Source organism: Chelonia mydas, chromosome 5, assembly GCF_015237465.2.
Source record: "Chelonia mydas isolate rCheMyd1 chromosome 5, rCheMyd1.pri.v2, whole genome shotgun sequence".
In the NCBI taxonomy this organism is placed as follows: Eukaryota; Metazoa; Chordata; order Testudines; family Cheloniidae; genus Chelonia; species Chelonia mydas.
In genome coordinates this window covers 34,305,491-34,322,226 of record NC_051245.2, presented here as the reverse complement: position 1 = coordinate 34,322,226, position 16,736 = coordinate 34,305,491, and the positions used below count along the sequence as shown (strand labels likewise).

Below are 16,736 nucleotides of genomic sequence, written 5' to 3'. Positions count from 1 at the left end.
GTTGTCTATTGTAAATTTAATAACTTTGTTTTTAAAAAGGTGGCATGAAATAACAATGCTCCTTAATTCTCTGTGTTCTTCAGATTTATGATCTGGAATACAATGATGGGCACATCTATACTAAGTATGCCCTGGGGTATAAAACAGGTAAGATCAATGTGTAATCAAAAAAATATTTGCATGGAAAAAATTTGCAGTGTTCTTTTGTTCTATTTGCATCAACATTTATTGTTAACGCACAAAAATATAAATGTATTTCTCCTCTTAAACAGGCAGGATTTACCACTGGAATCTGTTTGATCTTGTTAATGGGCAGCTTGACACTTTATTGCTGTTACAGAGTTGTGAAATCACGGACAATGATACGTAAGACTCTGTTATGTTACACAAAGTCCTCTTGTGTGAGATCTTGAGATCCTGAATGATGATGATTTTTATTATTACTGTTTTTGTTTGTGTTTCTGCCACTCTTTGTCTGAATATTTCTTTGATTTACTGTTCATTAGATATGGGACCAAACAAAAATGCCTCATTTGTCTGCCCCTGAACTTTGGGGAAGATTGGGTTCTGGATTGAGACTTTGTGGCTTGGGGCCCATCTCCACCTGTCATATTGCTGCTTTAATTTATAAGGACCTGTTTCTTCTTAAGCAAATTTAACCACATCTGAACTCATTCAGTTAAACTCCACCAACCATCTGATGTAATAGAAATCAAGTTATGGAACAGAATGTTGTCCCCTGACAAGTGTATTTTTAAGTTTGGTGGCATTTATCTAGCAGTGAAAGGAGACTTATTTTACTTTGAGTCAGAGTTCTATGTAAACAGCACAATCTCTCTTAATCAGAGTATTCTCATGTTTTGTCACCTGTTTAATTTTTTGTGTGTATTTTTGTCTTTATTCAGCTTTAATAGATACCTCAAACTGGGAATTCCCAGATGTTTGCAAGTACTATTTTGGATCCTTTGGTCAATGGTCCAGTCTTTTATTTTCAATGGTGTCTCTTGTTGGAGCCATGGTTATTTACTGGGTACTTATGTCCAACTTCCTGTTCAACACAGGAAAATTTATATACAGTAAGTATCAGTGTTTAAGTCTTTTCAGTGTGGTGTGAATCAAAATTCTAGGGACTGAAAAATGGGGACAAATTATCAGTCAGCTTTTTTGTAGCACTGGAGAAATTTAATTTTGGGCACCAATTTATAACCTCTCTAAAAGTTCTGCAATTATCCAGGTGCATGCTTTTCTTTGGGTGATTTTTCAGTTAGACTTTCTTTAAAGAGCATCACAAAGCAAGGATGACTTTTGTTACCTCTTCTGCTTGCTGTAATTAAAGTGTGTGTGTGCGTGTGTCTATTTTCCATGCTGATGGACCTGTGTGTGTTTAGTGTATTGATATACATACACACAATAGATTTGGTCTTATTCTTGACAGCAAGTTAAAGAAGTATGGGCTGGATGAATGCACTATAAGGTGGGTAGAAAGTTGGCTAGATTGTCGGGCTCAACGGGTAGTGATCAATGGCTCCATGTCTAGATGGCAGCTGGTATCAAGTGGAGTGCCCCAAGGGTCGGTCCTGGGGCCGGTTTTGTTCAATATCTTCATAAATGATCTGGAGGATGGTGTGGATTGCACTCTCAGCAAATTTGCGGATGATACTAAACTAGGAGGAGTGGTAGATAAGGTGGCAGGTAGGGATAGGATACAGAGGGACCTAGACAAATTGGAGGATTGGGCCAAAAGAAATCTGATGAGGTTCAACAAGGATAAGTGCAGGGTCCTGCACTTAGGACGGAAGAATCCAATGCACCGCTACAGACTAGGGACCAAATGGCTAGGCAGCAGTTCTGCTGAAAAGGACCTAGGGGTGACAGTGGATGAGAAGCTGGATATGAGTCAGTGTGCCCTTGTTGCCAAGAAGGCCAATGGCATTTTGGGATGTATAAGTAGGGGCATAGCCAGCAGATCGAGGGACGTGATCGTTCCCCTCTATTCGACATTGGTGAGGCCTCATCTGGAGTACTGTGTCCAATTTTGGGCCCCACACTACAAGAAGGATGTGGAAAAATTGGAGAGAGTCCAGCGAAGGGCAACAAAAATGATTAGGCGTCTGGAACACATGACTTATGAGGAGAGGCTGAGGGAACTGGGATTGTTTAGTCTGCGGAAGAGAAGAATGAGGGGGGGATTTGATAGCTGCTTTCAACTACCTGAGAGGTGGTTCCAGAGAGGATGGTTCTAGACTATTTTCAGTGGTAGAAGATGACAGGACAAGGAGTAATGGTCTCAAGTTGTAGTGGGGGAGGCTTAGGTTGGATATTAGGAAAAACTTCTTCTCTAGGAATGTGGTGAAACACTGGAATGCATTACCTAGGGAGGTGATAGAATCTCCTTCCTTAGAAGTTTTTAAGGTCCAGGTTTGACAAAGCCCTGGCTGGGATGATTTAATTGGGGATCGGTCCTGCTTTGAGCAGGGGGTTGGACTAGATGACCTCCTGAGGTCCCTTCCAACCCTGATATTCTATGATTCTACATACTTCTTTAATTCAGTGAATGAGAGTTAGTTTTTCACAGAGGTAAGGCACGGTGTCTTATACAAAGAAGATAATGATATGTTTATCATGGGTTATAATGCCCTGAATCACTGGATAGTCTCTCATAGCTATGAGAGAAGTCCAATGGATACATGGGAACTGACACCAGGAAATGACCCATGTAATCTAAAGCTGCTTTTAGTATTGTGGAGATAAAGACAATCAAGCTGCAAGTGAAATAATCAGGTGTCTTTTTAGATGGGATTGAGACTATTCATTTGGGAGTTACTGAGAAACTGCAAAACTCTATTCTACCTCCCTTCTTTCTGTAAATTTTTAGGACTGAAATGAGAAACAGGATAACAGCAGGAGTAGAGCAATCATAGTAAAATTCTTTTTCTTATTTTCAGATTATGTGCATGACATTAACGTAACAGATCTTGTTCCTGGTACTAATGGGAGTAATAGAGGTAAGAAAAGCAAAATAATACTGTGTTCCACAATAAAATAACTCTCTAAAGGATATTACGTGCAGTGATGTAGCCATGTCGGTCCAAAGATATTAGAGAGACTAGGTGGGTGAGGTACAGTAGAACCTCAGAATTACAAACACTTCGGGAATGAAGGTTCTTCGTAACTCTAAACAGAACGTTATGGTTGCTCTTTCAAAAGTTTACAACTGAACATTGACTTAATACAGCTTTGAAACTTTACTATGCAGAAGAAAAATGCTGCTTTCTCTTTATATTTTTTTTTTTTAGTTTACATTTAACGCAGTACTGTACCATATTTACTTTTTTCCATCTCTGCTGCTGCCCAATTGTGTACTTACGCTTCCAAATGAGGTGTGCAGTTGACTGGTCTGGTTGTAACTCAGCTGTTCATAACTCTGAAGTTCCAGTGCAGTGGTTCGCAACCCGTGGGCCACTCGCGGCCCATCAGCACCCAGCTGCCGCCCATGTGACATCCTCAGGGCCATACATGTAGTATTGGATGCGGCCCACAATGATAGCTGTAATATCTTTATTGGACCAACTTTTGTTGGTGAGAGAGACAAGCTTTTGAGCTTACGTAAAGCTCTTCTTCAGACCTCAAGGGTGAAAATTCTGACCTGAAGAACTCTTTGTAAGCTTGAAGGCGTATCTTTCTCACTATCAGTTAAGGAAGGAAATCCTGGAGTTTCCAGTAAGGACAGGAGAGGCTGAGGGAACACTCAGCTCAGCTCTGGGAGCCTTTCATCATAAAACCCAAACTTAGCTTGAATTTGAATGGGTTTTTGTACTTTGCAATATTTTACACAACCCTACACTAAAAAGCTACATTAACTCTGGCTATGTCTACACTGGCAGAGTTACATCCCTGGCAGTTACAGTGCCGCTCAGAGCACTGAAGGGAAACCGCTGTTGTGTGTTCACACTGTCAGCTGCCCACACAATAGCGTGTTCACACTTGCTCTGCGCTGCAAGTGCCGTATCTCTTCCTCTTCTGCCACTAAGAGTTGTGGGAAGGTGGAGGGCATGGCAGGGCATTCTGGGTCCTGTCCCAATGCCCCATGATGCATTGCTTTGCATCCCAGCAACCCCTGTGCTGCCATTCGCATTTGGCGCCATCTTTCAACGGTTTGTGTACTACGCGCTCTGCCTCTTCGGTCTGCAGGAATGGATCCCTAACTGCTGACCAGTATGCTGCTCGCTCTCACTAACATATCACAAGTGGCAGTGGAGTTATTCCTTAAACTACAAAGGCAAGAGGAGCGCAACTTTGGTTGGTTTTGTACAGCGCTGCAATGGCACAGTTTCTGCGCATGAAGTGGCTTGGCCGTGTGTACACCTTGGGAGTTACAACGCAGAAAGCTGCTTTACTGTGCAGAAACTTGCCAGTGTAGATAAGGCCTCCAACTCTTCGCTAAACAAGGGCGAAAATTCTCAGAGCTACCAAGTTTTGCATAGTTCCATGTGTGATGTGTTGTGCACATTATTTAATGAGCTAATTTGCATTTTTTAAAATAATTTGTGTATAATCATAAACTTCCGCTTTTATGGTCAATACACCATTCCCGAACAAGTGTCAGGAAGAGGAGATGGAGCTGCACAGAACTTGTGGGGAGAATGGGCAATGGATGTCTTGGGGTGCTGGGGAGGGTGAGGGTCTGGTTAAGCTGGTGGGTTCTGAATGTGGAGATAAACCCATCCCTCAGCAGTTTAGCCCTGCTGAAGTACAGTACGCACTGCACTGTACTCCAAAGGACAAGGTTCTACATGATACCTGGACATACACAAATCTTTAACTGTCCTGGGACCCCCACCTCCTCCTGGTACCCTCCTTTCCCCCAATCCCCTCAGCGCTGATGAGTTTTTTGTGGTCTACAGGTTTCTGGGATAAGTGGGTGGAATGATACGTCTTGTTGGGGTTGAGTGGGTACTGGGATGTTTAGGAATGCTGGGGTGGGTGGCAAGGGAACTGGGGTCTCTCTCTGGGGGATTGGTGGCTAGAGTGTCTCTGGAGAGGAGGGTCTTGGGGAGTCAATATGGGAAGTGGCTGAGGCATTCAGAGGCTCTGTCATCTACTGTCTCCACCAGCCAGGTTACCCACTTGCTCCTGCACTTTTCTCTCACTATTGCTGCACCTTCCCCCATTCAGATCCAGCAGGAGGTGCAGCCAGAGGAGAGGCAGACATTTTGTCAGGCTGCCTGAAGCCACAGTGCCACAATCTTCTCCAGTGACCAAAAGGTGCAACTGCAGCTTCTGCAGGCAGGCAGGTCAGGGCTGTCAGATGCTTGAATGTCACTTGGCAGCCCTGGATACTTCTCTGCTAAACAGAAAGGGATCAAATCAGTAGGGATAAAAGCTTTTTTTTTTTTTTTTTTTTTCAAGGGTTTGTGAAACAATGGAGAGATTACCAATTAGAAAACAGTAATTAAAATTACTCTCACTTTAAATTTCAGAAAAGTCAAAATACTATCTAGGGTTTTGTCTGTAGGTTATTGTAACCTGTCAGGCTTGCTGCCAGCGTGGGAGGAAGAGATTAACAGGGTACAAAGCATTATGAAGTACAAAGGTATAAATGGAGACTAGGAGAAAATTAGGACAGGTTCATATTTCAACGTACAAGACAGGAATTGCTGTTTGCATTTTTCCACAAAAAGCTAAGTACACGCCGTAAGTTAAACTGTAAACATTTTAAGGGTCTCCTATTCTAGGTGTCTCATGCTCCATAATGTTTGGTGGCTGTGGTTGGTACACCAACAATATGACACTGCAACTTGTGTTAATTCAAGAGTTTTAGAACAGCCACTGATTGTATTTGCTCTCTTGAGATGTGCACAAAACCACGTGTCCACTACTGTTAATGCAGGCACCCAGCTTACACGCACAGTCAGATATGTTCACTTACGCACTCAGACATTCCTTCAGCCACGTATTTGCTCATATGCACAGAGGCAGCTTTGCAGACACTGCTATGTGTGCATGCACTGCAGCACAGGCAAGCTGCTCGGACACGGACACAGACACACGCACACACAGAGGCACACATGTATGCACTTTGGAGTACACACCGCTACACGCGCACACTCTTGCATACAGACCGCTATGCACACATGTCCGCCATCATGCATGCCCCTGGATATTGATCCTGTGCAGCAGTCAGCTCAGACTGCAGGCCTAGTTGGTATTGCTTGTCCTCACATTCAGCTGTTGAGTTGTGATAACTCTCTGCACTCAGTGCTGAGGTGAAGGAGTGTTAGCCGATGGCCAGGGATGTTTGGTGAGGTGCCAGCTATGCCCGTTTTATACCATCCGTGACTTTAACCGCTAGGACGCACTGTCCCTTCGCGGCGGGCAGCCCGGGCTAGGCTGACGGATGCCCCAAGGTCCTAAACACCCGTGACTTTAACTGCTAGAGCTCAGAGCTCCTTCGCAGCAGGCAGTCAGGATTGACTGACAGGTGCCCCAAGAGTTTGCCCCGTGGAGGCGGCACAACTCAACGCTAGGCTCTTAGTACTCTCACCTAATGGCCAGGCTTTATAGCCAAAACGGCTGAGGTTCTTTAATTGTGTTGGCTGCTTTACAGTAAACCAGAGAAACAAGTCAGGCTTATGCACAATGGTTACCAAAATTTATTAAACTAGATTCTAATCATGTGGTTACAAAATTGCTAGTGCCTACTTATTTAAATGTAGAGATGTTACACACACAAACAAGTTACAAAACTGAAGCCACAATCCCAAAGAAAGAAAACAAAGTATAGAGCTCTATTTCAAAATATGTGTACACTAAAGATAGGAGATCAGGTGTGGGTGCTTCTTACCCTCCTTGCATCTCTCGATTCCAGCGGTGCCAAGCCAGGATCGGTCACTCAATTCCGCGGAAAGACGAATAAAGGACAAGGCTTAGGGACCCTCTTAGCTGCAGAAGCCTTGGGAGGCTGTCACTTATCTGACCAGCAGATAGATAGTGAAAAGCACTCCAAAATCATGGTGCTGTAGGTCCCCTACTTATACCTCTGTACTCCTTTATTCTCTTTCTCCTTTCTATGCTAAATTGGGGCTGGTCTGTCGGGGTGACGCCAGCTCTCGCAAGAGTAGTTCACACTTGCAAGGGAGAAACAATAAGTTTCGACTACTGGACACTTCTTTTATCAGGGTAAATATTTTCCCACCTAGGATGTTGGTGTGTGTGCATCATGCTGTTTTAGTAAGGGCTAAGAGCCATGTCTGTCACAGGGCCTCTGCCTGCTGTGAGCCTAATCGTTGTATATGTTCCCAGAGGCACATTGTCACAGCACACCTGTGCTTCTCACAGCTTCAAAGGCTGTGCTGGAATGCCCTGGTGTTTTGGCTCCCGTGTGTTTCCAGCAATGCTGGTCGGGGGGGGGGGGGGGGGGGCTGGCTGTCTGGCTACAAGGAGCTACCAGCTGAGGGTACAGGGAGAACAGGGTATTGTCCAGCAGTGAAAACGTAGGCTATGTCTGCGCTTGGAGCTGGGGGAGTGATTCCCAGCTCACACAGACATGCTCACGCTAGTTCTCATCAAGCTAGTATGCTAAAAATAGTAGTGTAGCCACAAGACCATGGGCAGTGGCGGCACAGGCCAGCCGCTCCAAGTACACCCCTACAAAGTCTAGCGGGTTTAGGCTCAGGGCAGTTAGCCTGTGCCACTGCTTGCTTCTGCACATGCTATAGGGGCTACACTACTGTTTTTAGTGCCCTAGCACAAATATGTTCTGTTCAAGCTGGGAATCACATCTCCAGCTCCAAGCATAGATGTAGCCTTAGTGGTAGGCCCTAATGGATGGAGGCAAGCAGAGGAGCAGCAGCTGTGCTGCCAGAGTACTGCTTCTGAGTGCTCCTAGGCTCCCAGTGGGAGAACTTACTCCCTTGGAGATTCAGGTACTGAATTTGTTGACTCATTGCATAGCTTTCGTGTAAACAAAGCCCTGTTCTTTGTTTTTGTTCTTTCAGTCATCTGTCCAGGTACTGCCAATAAGGATCAACCAGGCAACAGAAGTGGGATGTTTGCTTCTGTCAACAACACAAGCTTTGAGCTGTTTGAGGAGTGGTGGAGCAAATCACGAACTGTACCATTTTATCTGATTGTTGTTGTTCTGCCCCTTCTAAATCTTAAGTCTCCCTCTTTCTTTGCGAAGTTTAACATTCTAGGTAGGTAATAACATTCCTGGATTGTTGATTTATTATTGGTAAAATACATAGCAAATACAGTGAAACCTGTAGTAATGACCCCACCTCCGGTGGCCAACTCCTTGTCTTAAGCAAACTCTTTACTGGAAACCTTGGAGATATTTCACTGTTTTGTTTGACCTTTTAGTGGATGATCAGCCTCTGCAAGGGAGTTGGGTATTGCTGCTCCCATGGGTAACCCTTTAAATAGGTTTCATTGTATTTAGAGTAAATACTAAGTGATTAAATATACACTGTTCTTATTAGCTTTTTACATATCAAATAACATCAGCACAACAGCATTCATCAGAATCTCTACCCCCCTTTGTGTTCATGCCTGGAAATGGTCTCTCATTATCTCATTGTTAATTATTTAACAATTCAAAACGAATACAATCTAGAATACTAAAAACTGAAATATAATAATTCACAGTGCAGCGCATCTGCCTTTCAGTGTTGGCTTTATTTTTAAGCCCCAAGGAGAGCTAAAAGCTAAGATCTGAAGAAAATTGTTACTGTGGATTTAAATTTTTGAAGGTTTAAGTCAGCAAATTGACAGTTTTTATTAATTTGTCTTTAGACCTACAGAAACCTAGGCCAGTTTAGAACATTAGGAGATTGTGCAGTATGTTAGCTTTAAAGCGGTCTTCATGTTCAGAACTTTTTCTTATTTCATTCCTTAACTTGTTCTTTATATTCAGCGAATGAATAATTCCCTTCATTTATTTTGTTACCTTGAAGATAGTTCTCAACTGAAATCCTGTCGTCCCCCCAGCCTGTTTTCTGAACTGTATAAATCCTGCACTTTCCCCCACCACATATATGTATAAGGTTTTCTCTGATGCTTATCACTGTAGCATGAGGGTACATCCCAATTTTATAGCATTAAAATAAATGGACAGATTATCCTTCAGTCTCTGAATAATTGCCCTTCTTTATAATCTTCTGGGCTTCCTTCCCTCTATTCTTTAAACTGTGGGGGCCAGAACTGCACACTCTCATGCAGTTCTAGTCACACTAAGGCTGTAGACTTGGTATTGTTACCCATTTCTGTTTTTATATGTGATCCTCGGTGTGTCCATGGGAGAATAATTGTGGGTGTTGTATGACTCCCGGGAATGACATAATAAAATGTGGCTACTGTCATGTCTAGGTTGCTAGATCAGATAAGGTGTAAGTCAGAAGTGACCAAAGGTCACTGCAGCTAGTGTCAGTCCTGGTCTTACTGGAGAGTTCACAGTTGCAGTTTGCACTAATTGGCATCTTGGTGAATTATTTCACCCAAAAGGCCAACAAGTAAATGGGTATGGAGAAAGCTACTTTGCACTACTAGTGAGAGTCCCTGCAGGTACGCCTGAGGAAGTTGGTTGGGAATCTCATTCTGCTGCTGCCCATGCTCAACCAGTGCTGTGGATATTTGGGGACAATAGTTTCCTGGGTTATTAATCCAGCACCTATCAAGGGCACTAGACTCACTTAAAATTTAAATAAATGGATGTAATGCAACAGCTATCTCTCTCTTTACAGGGGTGGGGAGGGAGGGAATCTGGGATCACAGAATTAGTGTTTAAAAATTGGGTTTGTCCTGCAGTTTTCAGGATGACTAGCACCCCAATTTCTTTGGGCTGGTGGCAACTAACTAGATGGGGGCCAATATAGAATGGAGCATAAATAATTTCTTGTCATGATTTATCCTGATGATGATTGATGATTGTCTCTTTTTGTGTGTGTGTATAGGTACCTTTTCAGTTGTCTACTTAGTTTTTCTTGTTACTCTGAAGGCTGCACATCTGGGATTCCATTTAGAATTCAACTGGTTTACAGCTAATGAATTTTTTGTACCAGGTAAAATAGCTAAAATTAAACACCATGATTAATTTTAAGCATGTATATTGTGCTTAAAATCTTTAAAGCACTTTATAAACCTTCATTATTATCCTTCCAACACCCCTGTGAGCTACAATAGGTAAGTAAATGTTGTTGTCTGCTAATGCCTCCACAGGGTTTAGGGAAGACTGCGCTTATTAGTGCCTCCTGAAGGTTGAGTGACAAAGGTACAGGGAACCGCTTTCTTCCTCCTTCCCAGTTCTCCTACACAGGAGATAGTAATAACATTGCTCCCTGGGGTCCAGAAACGCAGGGGTTGAAGGCTAGTCATTGCCTGGTACCTCCATTATGCACCAGCTCAGAGAACTTGTCTGTGGATAGGCAAGGTGAGGCCATCATTCCATCCCTCCTGTGTGCTGGCACCTTTTTCCATGTTTTATTATTTAAAGTAGTGCTCATGATAGACAAACCTTAGCGAGATTGATTTATAAAGTATAGCAAGTACTCCACTAAGTTCTTATATGTCCAAGTGCACCTCACACCAACTCCCCACTTCTCATGGTCCTCAACCCATAATTTAGCCCTGTATTTTTAAGCACCCATTAACTGTCCTATACCTTTTTCTGTCTCTTCCTGGCAGCATTGGTTACCAATCCTTTAAGGGATATTAAAGCTCAATATGAGGTGTCATAAACACAAGAACTTATCACCACTGGATGAATGGAATAGGAGGCTAATCATAAAAGAGAAAAGATTCTAGTGGAGAAAAACAACTTCTGTTTCTTTTCTTTCTTGTGGAAGGCTTGGAAAGAGACACTAAGGTCATCCCCCTCTTTACAAGAGGCAGCATTACATTGGTGCTCTGAAGAGATGTATGCCTGTAGTATCTAATTGGATCATTCTTCTGGGAATGCGGGGAGTAACTTTACTCGTCATTAATATTTAATTATTGACTCAAGCATAATGTGAAGCTTGGGGACATTCATCCATCTGGTACATTTGGTTTCCCTTGTGGGTTTCCATCTTCCTTCCATGTACTGCTCTTCAAAAGAGAAGACAAATATGTAGGTTTCCCAGTCATGATACAAATTACAACAACAACAACTTAACAAATGCAACACTGGCTGTTGTTACAGCTAAGAACAATGACCTGAAGAGGACAACTAGGATAATCAAATATATGAAGAAATTTTAATTGGATATTGTAAAATAAAAGAGGACTAGAAGGTGGATGGTTCCACAAATGATGGGCAGTGGTGGAATCTGTCTAATCAGTAAAGTTAAATGGTCACCATTGCCACAGAGTCACTCACTTCCTCTGTTAAGACGTTGATTAGGATCAGTTTGTGGCTTTTTGACTGATCACTATCAAAGAAGATCATATTGGTTTTACAAAAAACACACCTGGTTTAGAGGGGAAGTGAGGGCAGCTACAAAAGTATAGAACAAATGGAAGAAAGGGAAAGCTGATAGTAATGAATATAAATTAGAAGCTAGGAATTGTAGAAAATTGATAAGGGACACAAGGAGAAATCTATGGCCAGCAGAGTTATGGACAATCAGTAGTGTTTTAAATATGTTAGGAATAAAAATAATTTTAACGATGTTATTGGTCCATTACTAGATGGAAATTACAATATCAATAATATTTCAGAAAAGGCAGAAGTGTTCAATATATATTTCTGTTCTGTATTTGGAAAATCAACAGATGATATAGACATGTCATATATGATGATTATACTCTTTTCATTCCACTAGTTTCTCAGGAGGATGTTAAACAGCAGCTATTGAAGTTAGACATTTTTAAATCAGTAGGTCCAGAGAATTTGTGTCCAAAGGTTTTAAAAAAGCTGCTGAAGATCTCTCTGGACCATTAATGTTGATTGTCAATAAGTCTTGGAACACTGGGGAGTTCCAGAAGTTTGATAGAAAGCTAATATTTAAAGAGCATAAATGGGATGACCTGGTTAATTGTAGGCCTGACAGTCTCACATTGATCCATGGCAAGATAATAGAATAGTTGATATAGGACTCGATTAATAAATGATTAAAGTAGGGTAATGTAATTGATGCCAATTACCATGACTTTATGGAAAACAGATCAAGTTAGTTTGACAGGATCTCTTTTTTTTTTTTTTTTTTAATGAGATTACAAGTTTCATTGATAAAGCCAACAGTGTTGATGTAATATACTTAGACTTCTGCAAGGCGTTTGACTTGGTACCATATGACATTTGATTAAAAAAAACAAAAAACAAAAAAACGAGAACAGTATAAAGTTAGCCTGACATATATTAAATGGATTAAAAGTTGGCTGATAGGTCTCAAAAAGTAATTGCAACTGGGGAATCATCCTCAAACAGGTGTATTTCTAGTAGGGTCCCACAGGGATCTGTTCTTGTCCCTATGCTATTTAACACTTTTATCAATGACCTGGAAAAAACATGAAAATATCACCGATAAAGTTTTCACTTGACACATAAATTGGGGAAGTGGTAAATAATGAAGAGGACAGGTCACTAATACAGAGCGATCTCAATCGCTTCATAAGCTGAGCGCAAGCAAACACTATGCATTTAAGATAGCTAAATGTGTACATCTGGGGAAAAAAAAAAAATGTAGGCCATATTTACAGAATGGGGGACTCTCTCCTGGAAAGCAGTGACTTTGAACAAGATTTTGAGGTCGTGGTGGATAGTCAGCTGAACATGAGCTCCCAGTGCAATGCTGTGGCCAAAAGGGCTGATGCAATCAGGGCTGCATAAAACAGGGGAATCTCAGGTAGCAGTAGTTTAGCGTTGGTGAGACTGCTGCTGAAATACTGTGTCCAGTTCAGGTGTCCACAAAATCAAGAAGAAGGTTGTTAAATTGGAGAGGGTTCAGAGAAGAGCCACAAGAATAATTAAAGGATTAGAAAACCTTCCTTATAGTGAGACTCCAGGTGCTCAATCTATTTAGTTTAACAAAGAGAAGGTGTGACTTGATTACAGTTTATAAGTACCTACAATGGGAACAAATATTTGCTCTTGGGGGGCTTTCAGACTAGCAGAGAAAGGTATAATATGATCCAATGGCTGGAAGTTGAAACATGACAATTCAAACTGGAAATAAGGTATATGTTTTTAACAGTGAGTAATTTAATCCATTGGAACAATTTACCAGCAGTTGTAGTTGATTCTCCATCACTGTCAGTTTTTAAATCCATGATTGGATATTTTTACTAAAAGATGCTCTAGAAGTTATTTGGGGCAAGTTCTATGGCCTGTGCAATTTGTGTGTGTGTAGGGTAGGCCTGTCTGTGATGGGTGGGGTGAGGTTTCCTGGGCAGCTTCAGGTGGAAGTGGGAGTCTTTTGTAGCTCTCGGTTATTGGGCATCTAGCACCCAACAGGCCCTGAGCCAGTGAACCAATTTATCAATCTGTGGAGAGAAACTTTGCATAGATGGGGATTAATGAATAGGCAAATGCTTCTAAAAAATCCATACTTGTCAGTAAAAGCCAAATAAAATCACTACATTAATTTTATTGTAACATAAGGAAATAAATGTTTGACATTACCCCGAAGGACAGCTTGACACCAGAGGGTGTATTTCCATGAAATCTGCTACAGGCTCCTCTGGAATGTTTGTACAGCTATGTTAGCTGACTCATTGCTGGAGGTGAGGAGTCTTGCAAAGCAAGCTGAAATAAGATAGAGACATTATCTGAATATACTTTTCTACCACAGCACAGTATTATGCAAGTATTACACAGCCACAGTTGTGTGGTGGTGTTTTGGGGTGTGGGAGGACAGAGGGTTGTATGTGGATTTAGTTAAACTCAGATTGAACTGTTGTAGAAGGTGAGAAACTAGACAGCCTGGCTAATGTGTTCTGTGTATTCCTGGCTAAGAATACTGCTTGAAAATCACTTTTTTCCAGCTAGTACCTAGCCTCTGATATTTGTTCTTTAATGTTTTCATGCATGGAGGCCAATGGTGCCTATTCTTGGAAAGAGGACCTCAGTACCAGACAACAAGGGGGAATATGGATAAAGTAGTTCCTTTATCTCAGCCAAAATAATTTTCCTTTCTGATTGCAACACTCCTCTCAGAGCCAGTAAATTCTTCCTGGGTACAGCTGTACCCAGCACCAGAACATATCCCTTTAGGGCAAGGGTGGGCAAACTTTTTGGCCTGAGGGCCACATCGGGGTTGCAAACTGTATGGAGGGCCAGGTAGGGAACGCTGTGTCTCCACAAACAGCCTGGCCCCTGCCCTCTTTCCAACCCCTTCCACTTCCCACCCCCTGACTGCCCCCCTCAGAACTCCTGACCCATCCAACTCCCCCTGCTCCCTGCCTGCCCCGACTCCTATTCACACCCCCGCCCCCTGACAGGCCCCCGGGGACTCCCATGCTTATCCAACGTTCCCTGTCCCCTGACTGCTCCCCCCCCACCACCAGAACCTCCGCCCCATCCAACGACCCCCTGCTCCCTGTCACCTGACTGCCCCCCGGGATCCTCGGCCCCCTTACCATGCCACTCAGAGCATCATGTCCAGCAGCCGTGCCACCCGGCTGGAACCAGACATGCTGCTGCGCTGCCCTGCAAGAGCGCGCAGCCCCGCCGTCCAGAGCGCTGATGGCGCAGCTGCAGGGGAGAGAGGACAGCAGGGAAGGGGCTGGGGACTAGTCTCCCCAGCCGGGAGCTTAAGAGCCGGGCAGGACGGTTCTATGGGCCAGATTTGGCCCGCGGGCCATAGTTTGCACACTTCTGTTTTAGGGTGTACAAGGTGCAAGAATGTGGTTGGTAAGTCCCTAAGGATCCTACTGGGCTACTGATCTCAAGATTCTGAGATCATCAACACACAAATCGTCATGTCAGTGCTATCTAACCTTCTCTCTAAATGCAGGAGAGGGAGAGGACTGGGAATGAAGAAGAGTATTTTAGGGACAAGCCAGTTAATTTAATTTGGTGTAACAATTTCCGTTCATAGCATTTGATGCCTGACATCTATATTAATGATGCAATTTCTACAATAATGACATACCTCTGATGGTATGGCATTATTTCCACCGACAGATGGAATTCAGAGTAACTTGCTAGACTGGGCCACTCAGTCAGCTAATGAGACAAAAAGGTTATGTCTTTGCTCTGATGCGTGACTTGTATAGATAGGGTGAACTGCTATCCACACATTCAGAAGCTAGGACTTGGAGCCTGGGAGCTTTTCCCTTGCCAAAATCCTATAGTAATATGCGTGATTAAAATGAGTCCTAAAATAATTGGTTTCCAGCTCATGGTTGGTTGGTTGGTTGCCAGCAATAGTTGGTTTCCAGCTAGCTAATGAAATTAAGAATAATGAAGTGCTACGGTTGGCTGCTGCTTGACAGTCTCAGACACAGAAGCTACGGTTTAAAAATGTATATGGTGTATCCAATTGTATTAGGGAGTTCAGCTAAAATCTAGCCTCTTGCCCCCTCTCTCTGAGAAACCCCAAACTGAACTTTGTCTGAAAATGTTCTTTGATTTTTTGCATTGCACCAGCAAGCAGTCTCAGAATGTTCAGAATATTCATGAATATCCAAACAGGTCAAAAAAAGTTCATCTCCAAGCTTGCTGAATACTCTGGATGTGAACAAAATTCAAGCCAACTTACTCCAGGGTTGCTACCCAGCAGTAATGTGAGACTAGACTGGTTTCAAGTGTACTTGAGGTTCAGACCCAATGTACTATTGAGCAGCCTTGACATAGATTGATTTATAGCAATGCATAGTGCTGTATGTCATCATAAGATGTTCATAGATATTTAGGTCAGAAGGGACCATTATGATCATCTAGTCTGACCTCCTGCACAATGCAGGCCACAGAATTTCACCCACCACTCCTGCAAAAAACCTCACACCTATATCTGTGCTATTGAAGTCCTCAAATCATAGTTTAAAGACTTCAAGGAGCAGAGAATCCTCCAGCAACTGACCCATGCCCCATGCTACAGAGGAAGGCGAAAAACCTCCAGGGCCTCTTCCAATCTGCCCTGGAGGAAAATTCCTTCCCGACCCCAAATATGGCGATCAGCTAAACCCTGAGCATATGGGCAAGATTCATCAGCCAGATACTACAGAAAATTCTTTCCTGGGTAACTCAGATCCCACCCCCTCTAATATCCCATCACAGGCCATTGGGCCTATTTACCATGAATATTTAATTACCAAAACCATGTTATCCCATCATACCATCTCCTCAATAAACTTATCGAGTTTAATCTTAAAGCCAGATAGATCTTTTGCCCCCACTGCTTCCCTTGGAAGGCTGTTCCAAAACTTCACTCCTCTGATGGTTAGAAACCTTCATCTAATTTCTAGTCTAAATTTCCTGGTGGCCAGTTTATATCCACTTGTTCTTGTGTCCACATTGGTACTGAGCTTAAATAATTCCTCTCCCTCTCCGGTATTTATCCCTCTGATATATTTATAGAGAGCAATCATATCTCCCATCAACCTTCTTTTAGTTAGGCTAAACAAGCCAAGCTCCTTGAGTCTCCTTTCATAAGACAAGTTTTCCATTCCTCGGATCATCCTAGTAGCCCTTCTCTGTACCCGTTCCAGTTTGAATTTATCCTTCTTAAACATGGGAGACCAGAACTGCACACAGTATTCCAGGTGAGGTCTCACCAGTGCCTTGTATAACAGTACTAAAACTTCCTTATCCCTACTGG

At 42.7% G+C, this 16,736-nt stretch overlaps 1 protein-coding gene across 9 annotated transcripts in view; it reads left to right on the top strand.

Moving 5' to 3' along the window:
• Nucleotides 1-16,736, top strand: part of SLC38A9 (solute carrier family 38 member 9) — an 80,794-nt gene that overhangs the window by 33,020 nt on the left and 31,038 nt on the right. For 7 of the 9 annotated variants that reach the window (XM_043546895.1, XM_007053869.4, XM_037902808.2 and 4 more), the window contains 6 exons: nucleotides 84-147; nucleotides 273-366; nucleotides 906-1,076; nucleotides 2,946-3,005; nucleotides 7,998-8,195; nucleotides 9,951-10,058. In XM_043546895.1, coding sequence (XP_043402830.1) covers nucleotides 84-147; nucleotides 273-366; nucleotides 906-1,076; nucleotides 2,946-3,005; nucleotides 7,998-8,195; nucleotides 9,951-10,058 — 695 coding nt within the window. The remainder of the gene's footprint in view (nucleotides 1-83; nucleotides 148-272; nucleotides 367-905; nucleotides 1,077-2,945; nucleotides 3,006-7,997; nucleotides 8,196-9,950; nucleotides 10,059-16,736) is intronic. The other 2 variants (XM_037902809.2, XM_043546897.1) reach the window with 1 other exon arrangement.